Raw genomic sequence first — 10,266 nt, forward strand, 5'->3', positions numbered from 1 at the left:
TCTCTCTCCTGGCAGTTACAAACTTGGACACGTGGCTCGCATCCAACTGTACACGTGCCATCATCTGGAGGCTCCCTGACTTGGCGCTGCTTCTGCTCTCATTTTGGCTAAGTTACTTATGCATGGTACTGCCCAGTGCATAGCTAACTTAGGAGTGCGATCTATACTGGAACTGGCGAGTTAGGGGCCTTCATACACCTTCCCTGTGGTCTCGCCGGCCGCCTTCATAATCTGCTTCTCCTTCATCTTCGGCGATGTGCTTGTTCTGGCGATCTCCGACTGCTTGGTCGCCTGGGTCTACATCTGGCGACTTCATCTTCAACCTGGCGATCGCCTATTCTGGTAAGCTGGAAGTCGGAACACGCCAGCTTAACAACTGGTGACTACACGTGTCCCCCAACTTCCTTCCTTCTGCCAACCTGGCGCCTTGTCAACACGCCTACACTGTAGCAGGATGCCACGTCATCACACCCGACCACCAGGGCGGTACAAATATCATTAAAATAAATAAATTAATTATAGGAGGAAATAAGTGATTAACCTTTTTATTTAATTGGAATAAGATTATGCATCTATAATAATAAGGTTGTAATTATTTTTAACTACGTATAATAATTTGTGGGATGGCCATGTCATGTTCGGACAGTGGACAACAGTATATGACGTCGTTAGTGGATAGAGCTTAATCCTTGTCACGTGGTGGGTCCCACACCTTTATGTCATGCCACGAGCCCATGACGCTTAATTTGTCGCTTTTCATTGTTAATAACGTGTCTCGCTACGCACTTGTTCCACATTTTCTTTTCTTTTTTTTCTATTGTTTTCCCTTCACAATTTCAATTCATCTCATTAACATCAAACGAAAAATTTTATAATGTTTAAAAATATTTTCACGTTCTCTCTTCCTTAATACTATGAAATATCTTTTAAAATAAAAGATTGACAAAACTCTTAACTCTAAAATAAATAATACATAAAATTGATTATAACAATATTATCTTAATCTATTTAAGATCAGAATATTCACACCCTCTTTTGTAATGTTTAAAAATATTCCCTCATTCTCTCTTCCTTGATTCAAGTACAAATGCTTATGAAATTAGTGTCTTAATTGCATTTATTTTATTTTATTTTAAATGTTGCAGAGCATTTAGTCCAACACTAGCAGCAGTGTTTTGCAGAGTGGGATGTTTCAAAAGTGCCAAGTGGGGATGGCCGTCCAAAACCCACAACGTAGAAAATAAAAATACGAAGTGACAACCTCAAACGTAAGACGACCAAATAACACCGCGTAATCTTAGAAACTTAGAAAAATAAAATAATAATATTAAAAATAAGCTTATTTGCAGTTGACGTTACAAGCTAATGACCCTTTCAAATCATCAACAACTCAACCCACTCTTTCTTTCCCCTTTATATTCACCCTCCATAACCAAAATCAAACAAACTCACACTCACACAACACCATCTTCTTTTTCTTCTTCTTCTCTCTCTTTAGAAATCATTAACTTCCTCAAAAGTAAAACATCATGCAACAAGCAATTCCTTATAGGTCATGGCAACCTCTCATCTCATCTTCCCCCACCACTCACTTCACTACTATCAACAACACCACTAACATTACTCCCTCCTTTGTTTCCACCAAAATGGTGCCAAACATGGTCTTAGAGAACGCGGTTATAGTCTTCGCTAGGCGTGGTTGTTGCATGAGCCACGTGGTGAACCGATTGCTTTTGGGTCTTGGGGTGAACCCTGCCATGCACGAGGTGGAGGAGCATGACGAAGTGGGTGTGGTTAGAGAATTGGAAGCAATTGTGGGTGGCAACGAAAACAAGATGCAGTTTCCTGCGGTTTTTATTGGTGGGAAATTGTTTGGGGGATTGGATCGAGTTATGGCCACTCATATTTCTGGGGAATTGGTTCCAATACTCAAAGAAGCACGAGCTCTATGGCTCTAGAATTTTCCATTTTCCTTTTTTATTAATTTTGTGTTAGTTTCGGGGATATGTTCCTTCTCTTTGGGAGGAGGTTGTAGAGAAAAAATAGTAATGTAATGAAAAATTTGTGTTTTTCCATGAATTTGATACGGAAATTTAATATGGTGTTTGTGAATGCAGAGTTGTTTACTTACAGTGGAGAAGACTCCCATTAGACTAATGGTTTAAGTTATCATACTTAGGAAAGTGGAAAGAGATAGAATAGAATAAATAAAATGACGCGTCATCAGATAACAGATTACGTACTATATATATACTTCAACGTCCAAATCATTTCACAAATACTAAATTTTTATATAGAAAAACTAGGGATATTTGTTATAGGAGTTGATAGCATTTGAAGGAACTTATTATCCAATTTATTAAAAAATATTAAATTAGATCGAGTTGAATTTTGTATTTTTTTTATATTAAATTTGATTTAACTAAACACTCGTAGAAAAATTATTTTTAACGTTTCTAGCGGTTTTAACCCCGCGCGTTATCCACCGTTTACTTTTATTATGCAACGTCGTTAATAAAATATCAGCAATTTTGAGTAATTCTTGAAAGTTTAAATTTTACCGGAGGTTCTATAAACCATTGTTATTACCAGGGGTTCTGTAAACACCTGTTATTACAAAGGTTTTGTAAATCCCCGTTATTACAGGGGATTTGTAAAATCCCGTTTTTATCAAGAGTTTTGTAAACCACCGTTATTACCAGGGGTTTGCAAAACCCCCGTTATTACAAGGAGTTTGTGAAATCCTATTATTACCAAGGAGTTAATGGTATTTTAATATTATTAAAGGAAAAGAAAGAATAGGGTAAATCCCTTCTGTATATTGAACATGTTCCTGCCGGTTGACTTGGATCACCTTCGTGCGTAGCTACGAACTACGCTTCTAGGACTCCTTCGCTTTCGTTCCAGCTTCACCTTCTACCTCCAGCGAATACCTGAAACAGAGAGACAAATGGGCGCCCTCGTGGCCGTTTGCACTCCGACGCTCAAGTCAGTTATGGCAGAAAACACCGTGACACTTCTTGTCGCAGAACACCACCAGCTCAGTGCTCAAAGAAGTGTGTAACTAAATTCTCTCTCTCTCTGAGTTCACTTGTGTGTAAATTGTGAAAACGTACCTTATTCTGCTTGTGGCAAAGCCTTATATACCTTTGCCCGTGTTTCTGCCACGTGTCTACCTCTAACTTAAGCCTATCTGTGGGTGCAGCCTCACGACACTGTAGCCCAAACTTAGGGAAATCCCAGTGTGTAAGGTAATTCTCCTGGAGTGCATCCCGCGCGGGGGTGACTGCTTGGGTGCCAACTCATGCGCCCATCCTCTGAGTCATCCGCCCTAGGGGATCTTTTGCCTTCCTTACGTACCATACATGCGGATTGCCTCCTGGGATGTGACCCTCTCATGGGTCGTCTTTGCCCCGGTGGCTTTCCATCGGTGGTGCGTACTTGCCGCGTCTCTACACTCTATGCACGGATCCCTTGTGAGTGGGGCTTCTTCTTTCTGGTGCTGGAGGTGTGGCTTGAAAACCACCTTTCCTCACCTACCATTACTGTTTGGGGTACCGAGGCCCGAGGCCTCCACGCCCCTACCGTGTCGCCTCCTACTGTGCCGCCTCCTCCACGATCACTCCTACCTGTAGGTATCGTGGGGGGACACCCTCTATGTTGACTTTGGTCAACGCCCGAGGACGGGTCGGTACACAAGCCCCCCAGTCTTGATCTGACAACTGCTTAGCGAAAAGACTAAGGCCTCGCCCTACCGTCCTACGTGGCATTCTATGACAAGACACTTTGTGTTATGAAGTGACACTTTCTGTTCATGCGGTAATCCATAAACGCGTGGCCCAATTGCACGGCCATGACTTAACGCCTCTTGTGCTTCTTAAGTTTACGTTAAACTCTTTGAAAACGCGCTCTTAGACACTGTTCCATCATTTATGCTAACGTTTGCACTCTTCATCTTCTTCCTCAAGCTTTCGCTGATCCTTCTTCGCAAAAACTGAGACTTTCACTGATTAACGCAAAAAGGTACGATTTTTCTCAATCGTTTGCTCTTATCTCTCGATATTCTGCTCTGATAAATTGTCTGGGACTGTTTAAACTTTCGCATTTCTCGCTTTCGTCTGCATTTCCTTCGTTCCCCTGTTTCTCTGGGTTTTCTCGCATTGGGTAGAGTTTCTGAGTTTCCCTAGTTTTGCACCATAGCCCCCCTTGCTGAACCGTTGCCTTTTCTTTTTACCCAGCTTCTTCGACCATGGCGAGAACCAAAGTCACGGCCAACCCACCACCTCCTTTCATAAATTACAAAGCTTCTTACTCTTGGGCCTCCGATAGGCTCCTTGCCGAATCTTCCACCCTACTCAGCGCTGAAGACTAGAGGGCCCATTGTTATAGCGACCCTGTAGGGAAAGCGTTTGGGAGGGAACACGATGCTTATATTTATGTTCGCCCTTGCACTACCGGCGAACTTGTTTGTGTTGACGATCGCTCCAACAACGGGGAGCCGTTCTTCTTCTTTTACCAAACGGTGTTCAAGCGCATAGGGCAACGTCTTCCCTTTAACAACTTCGAGAGGGAGCTCCTCACGGAATTGAACGTGGCTCCTGCCCAGCTGCATCCCAACAACTGGGCCTTCATCAGAGCCTTCTCCCTCCTTCTAGGACATTTTGGCCTCACCCCTTCAGTTGACGTGTTCCTTCACTTTTTTGAAGCCAAAAGCCTTGGAAACAACCTCTGGGTGAGCCTGAGCAGGGTCACTGGGAGGGTTCTCTTTACCCTCTTTCAACAATCCTACAAGGGATTCAGAGGAAAATTCTTCAGGGTGTGCGCCTCTGACTACGACCGCACAGCCCTTGACGGCTTCCCACTATACTGGGTGAAGGAACTCAAGTTCAACAAGGCCAAGTCTCTAAACGAGCTTTCATCAGCTGGTCGCGAAATGTGCCAGGTCTTGGCCAGCTTGGGCATTGTCTTCAATACAGCTGACCTCATCAAGCATGGGCGCGACCCTACTGCCCTTGCCAACTATTTGGGTATAGGAACTCGCTCTCCCGCCTCCTACGCATATACCACGCATACGCTTTCCCATTTACCTTTTAACTCGCATGCATGTTTAACTGATAACTGATGTTGCTTCAACTGATTCTCATGTCTTAGTTTGTTCATACTTTCCTAACTTCATTCTTATCCACTCCCTTCTGGTGCAGCCATGGTGATGACCCAAGAGAAACGCACCCGGCTGGCTGGGCTCTTGACCCGTGGTGCTGCTGCAAACAAAGCGGGTCCTTCTGCGCCCCCTACCTCTATCACCACGCCCCTAGCAGCTTCCAAGCCTACCCTGCCAACAGCTATTTCCCCTCGATCAATCCCCGTCCCTGCTTCTCCAAGGGTTGCACCGGTTTCTACAGCTCCAATCAAGGCTATCCCTTTGGCCACGGTTAGAGCTGTTTTACCTCAAGCCCCTTTGAACGAAGGGGTGGTACACATTGCATCGGATGAAGAGGAAGAATCCGTTGGGGGTCCTGCCTTCAAGAGGAGGAAGACTACAATGGTGGGCACGTCCCACTCATCTTCTGCAAGGGTTCCCACCAACCTCCAGGGTAATCCCCCGAGCCCGAGCGCCCCCTCTCCACCACCCCCTATTGCTCTCGAGGAAGAAGTGGAGACTACCCCCGAACCCCCTCCTGCAACCGCCCCTGAGCTCCCCATGGTCGTCTAGCATTTTCTAAGAGGGTGGCGGCAAGAGAGCTTGGGGAGCTCAGCAACTGACGAGGCGCTGCAGGAGAGTGTGTTCTTCAGCCTCGGGGGCCATACCGCACGTGTCCATTCCTCCCTCCAACAAGCCGTAGAGAAACGACAAGCCTTGGCGGATGAGGTGGAAAAGATGAAGGAGCAGCTAGCCCAACAATTTCAACGCTCCTTTGCTCAAGAGGTCGCACTAAACGAAGAGTTGGGGGTGCTCCGGAAGGCTAAGTTGGATGCCAACAAGAAAATTCACAAGCAAGGCCAGGAGTATGCCACTCTCTTGGGCAAGGTGGTGCCTCTGCGGGTTGAGATAGAGGATCTCAAAGACGCCCTCAAGGAAAAGGGTGAAAAGATGGCCAACCTTGAGGAGCGCTCGGTTACTCGAGAGGTGCAACTAGGTAAGGTTGAGAGCAAGTTGGCTGACAAGACCCAGGCCCTGGCTGGGTGCCAACAAGAGTTGGAAGAGAAAATCGAGGCCCTCGCCCAAGCCGAAGAGGAAACAACCGCCCAAGCTGAGAAGGCCAAGGGGTCGAGGATGAACTCTTTACTAACGCCTCGGAGGCCTATGGTGCGGGATTCGAAGATGCTCTGGCCTAGGTGGCCTACAAGCACCCTGAGGTGGACATTGCGTTCTTCATCCTAGCCAACCATGTGGTCGATGGCGATATCGTGCCTCGCCCCCTTTGAACTCTTTATCTTTTTCTCTTCATGTCGTAACTCTTCATGACACATTGACATTATGATGCTAGTTTATCTTTTAACTTAATTGCTCATTTGACTTGCACATTTCTGCTTTGTGTGCCCACCTGCCTTCTTTTACTTGTGTCCTTTGCTGACATCGTTTCTGCTACTAACCTCTAGATAACGCTTTTAGGGCTCCAAACTTAAAACTTAGGTAGCACGCTATCTCGACCTTCTTCTTTAACTTGCTTCAACGAATTGCTAAGGTGGGGAATGTGCACGTACCTTTCTACTGTCCTCGACCCTTTCCTTTTACCCCATCGTGGGGACTTCTTCACTTGGTTTTTACTTGTTCTTCATGGTCTTGAGGCGCCTAGCCTCACGAGCGTTACTGGCCTCAACATCGCTCAAAGGCGAAGGAGGACTTATCTTGGCCGAAGCCTACTATTCATGCTTGGTGCCCACGCTCGAGAAGGCGCCCCCCATCGCCCTCTCTCGAGGTGTCTAAACACCAAGTCAACAGGTATGCTTGGTGCCCACGCCCGAGGAGAGGCTTGCTAGAAAGCAGCGCCGTTTCGTCCTCGGTGTGTCTAAACACCAAAGCAACCAGTTCACCATCGATCAGTCCTTATAACTTGCGCTTGGATGCCCACGCCCGAGGAAAGGCTTGCTACAAAGCAGCGCCGTTTCGTCCTCGGTGTGTCTAAACATCAAGGCAATCAGTGCACTTGGCGCCCACGCTCGTAGGAGGCGCCCCCCGTCGCTCTCTCCTACGAGGTATCTAAACACCAAAATGACCAGGAACTTGGTGCTCACGCCCAAGGAGGAGGTGTCCCGAGGGATAACGCTACTCCTGTTTGGGGTGTACCCACACCAAGACGCCCGACTCTTCACTGATTTCGAACTTTCTTTCGCCCTTGATGCCCACGCTCGAGGGAGGCGCCCTCGCGACTCCCCTTGAGGTGTCTAAACATCAAGGTCGTGGGTTCGTTTCTTACTGAACCACGTTATCTTTACTTAGTGTCTCCTTACATCGTAATAATAAAAAAACTCTCAAACTGGCTTTTAATTGGGTGACCTCATTAAAAAACCCTCGAAAGGGAAAAAGAGTGTCCCCTTGAACTATATACAACATAAAGTATTTAACTAAAATAGAACTTCAGGTTTGCCGCGTTCCAAGTGCGCGGGATGGCGCCTCCCTCCAGAGTCTCAAGCTTGTATGATCCATTCCCCCGAGCCTCGGTTACCCTGAAGGGACCGGTCCACTTGGGGGATAGCTTGTTCTCCAATTCATACGGATGAGCCTTTCGCATGACCAAGTCAGCCACCTGGAACTGCCGGGTCTTTACCTTGGAGCTGTACTGGTGCTCCACTCTTCTTTTTACTGCCTCAGCTTTGATCATCGCCTCCTCTCTGGCTTCGTCCAGCAGATCCAGATTCACCCTCCTTTCTTCGTTGGACTCTTTGGCCACAAAACTTTGGAAACGTGGCGAGCTCTCATGGATATCCACCAGGATCATCGCATCTGATCCGTATACCAAGCTAAACGGCGTCTCCATGGTGGACTCCACCTGTTCGTTCGTCTGGGGGTGCTCGACAGACGCGAACACCTGCTTTATGCCAACCTATGCACATAGCTTGCCCAGCTGCTAGCTGGCGAACTGTGTCCCATTGTCGGAGACGAGGCGCCTTGGTACGCTAAAACGACATACTATATTCTTCCATACAAAATGCTGAACTTTGTGAGCCGTGATCTGCGCCACTGGCTCGGCTTCAATCCACTTTGTGAAGTATTTGTTGGCTACTATCAAATACTTCATTTATCTTACCGCCAGCGGGAAGGGTCCCAGGATGTCAATTCCCCAATTATGGAAAGGCCACGAACTGTAGACGGACCTCAACTCTTCTGACGGCGCCTTGTGCCAGTCGGCGTGCTGTTGGCACTGCTTACAGCGCTGGGTGTGCCTTACACAATCTTCTCTTACCGTCGGCCAGTAGAACCCTACGCGCACGACCGTCGATGTTAAAGATCTTCCCCCAACGTGGCTCCCACAGATCCCCTCGTGCAGCTCAGTCATTATTCTCGTACATTCATCTCCGCTTACGCACGTCAAGATTAGGTGTGTGAACCCGTGTCTGAACAATGCTCCATCCACGAGGGTGTACCTTGCAGAGTTTCTTTTTATCTTCTTGCCCTCCTCGGGCTCTACTGGGAGTATCCCATTAGCGAGGTAGCGCCTATAGGGCGTCATCCACGTGTCCCCTTCTTCAAGGACGCACACTTGCATGGGGTCCTTTCCTACTGGTGAGATCGGGTAAATGCTTACGCTGGGGGTTTTCGCCGTGTCCTGAGTCAACGATCGATGACTCCTCGCCCTTCCTTTAGACGCGTTGATCTGGAGGACGTTCACCCTGTTATCTGCGAAAAATGTTCGCGGCGTTTTGAGGGTCTCCTGTATGACCGTCCTCTGCCTTCTACCCTTGCCCGAGCTGGCCAGCTTGGCGATCAGGTCAGCACGGGCATTCTGCTCCCTTGGGACGTGCACCAGCTTGAACGCCACGAACGCTCCCTTCAGAACTTGAACATAACTTAAGTACGCAGTCATCTGTGGATCTTTGACTTGGTACTCCCTGGTTACCTGTCCCGTGGCCAACTGCGAATCACTCTTCGCTAGTAGACTATGTGCGCCCATCTCTTTGGCCAAGAGCATTCTAGCTATCAGGGCCTCACACTCTGCCTGATTATTACTTTCCTTGAAGGCGAACCTCAAGGCCTTTTCAATCAACAACCTGTTTGGCCCCTCCAGGACTATGCCGTCTCCACTTCCCTACTAATTCGAGGATCGATTTCTGGGAAGACTGGATGTAGCTCTTGGTTAAGAGTGAACCAGTATAAACCTGTGTGTGCATTCTTTCTATCCTTTAACTCTTTAATTTCAGTTTTATATTTTGTGAACTAGTATAAACAACCAATTGTCTTTCTGTGTTGTGCTTATTTGCTTTGTGTTTTGGAAAACTGATTTCTTAATCAAGTTATTCTCGAAGTAATTTCATTATAGGCTTAAAAGTTTGCGAAAACCCTCTTTAAAGCATTCAGCCCCCTCTAGTTTAAAGCCATACATTCTAACAATGTTGGGGGTTGAGATCTAGTAGAGGTGAATGCACCAATGAAACAGAGGAAGATGCATTGCCTCCATGAGAGTTTTAGGTTTGTCTAGGGTTATTGTCAATTACAAGTGAGTATGAGATAGGTATAAGAGTGAATATCGGATTGGGTCTTGGTCCACCCATACTGAACTCATTACCCAACTTGTATAAAGGTGAGTTAGTTTGCACTAGTACAAAATAATTCATTAATGACACCCTTTAAAGACGGTTTAGAAACAACCATCGTAATAAGCGAGGCGGTGGCAACTTTGTAATTTTTTTGAATTTTTTTTACACTTTTAACGACGGTTCGTCATTAAAAGTCATAGTTTTAGGATTCCACGATGGTTCACCTAGAATCGTCGTTAAAAGTCTTAGTTTTTTCATTTCCCACCAAATATAGCACTGGTTTTGAGTCCGGAGGTGTCCGACCTTCGACAATTTTTGTACCGCCCAGGTGGTCGGAAGTGATGACGTGGCAGCAAGCTATTATGTAGGCGTGTTGAGCAGGGCTCATGGCTGGCGGAAGGGAAGGAAGTCGGGGGGCTCGTATAGTCGTCAGTCCTTAAGTTGGCGTGCTCCGATCTCTAGCATACCTAAACCGGCGGTCACCAGGTTTGTGATGAAGTCGCCGGATGCGAACCCAGACGACCAAGTGATCAGAGATCGCCGAAAGGAGGACATCGCCGAAGGATCAGG

The 10,266-nt window shown here is 46.8% G+C and overlaps 1 protein-coding gene across 1 annotated transcript; it reads left to right on the forward strand.

Annotated features, from left to right (window-relative positions):
- The first annotated feature begins 1,303 nt into the window (after positions 1 to 1,303).
- On the forward strand, positions 1,304 to 2,112 carry LOC137828828 (glutaredoxin-C9). Its single transcript, XM_068635553.1, has one exon. The coding sequence runs from the start codon at positions 1,530 to 1,532 to the stop codon at positions 1,956 to 1,958; it is 429 nt and encodes a 142-aa protein (XP_068491654.1). The 5' UTR covers positions 1,304 to 1,529; the 3' UTR covers positions 1,959 to 2,112.
- The last annotated feature ends 8,154 nt before the right edge of the window (positions 2,113 to 10,266 follow it).

Source organism: Phaseolus vulgaris, chromosome 11, assembly GCF_051622355.1.
Source record: "Phaseolus vulgaris cultivar YP4 chromosome 11, ASM5162235v1, whole genome shotgun sequence".
Taxonomy (NCBI): Eukaryota; Viridiplantae; Streptophyta; class Magnoliopsida; order Fabales; family Fabaceae; genus Phaseolus; species Phaseolus vulgaris.

What these genes read in the sequence shown, in the direction of transcription:
- LOC137828828 (XM_068635553.1), top strand. Translation starts at nt 1,530, where the DNA reads ATGCAACAAGCAATTCCTTATAGGTCATGGCAACCTCTCATCTCATCT.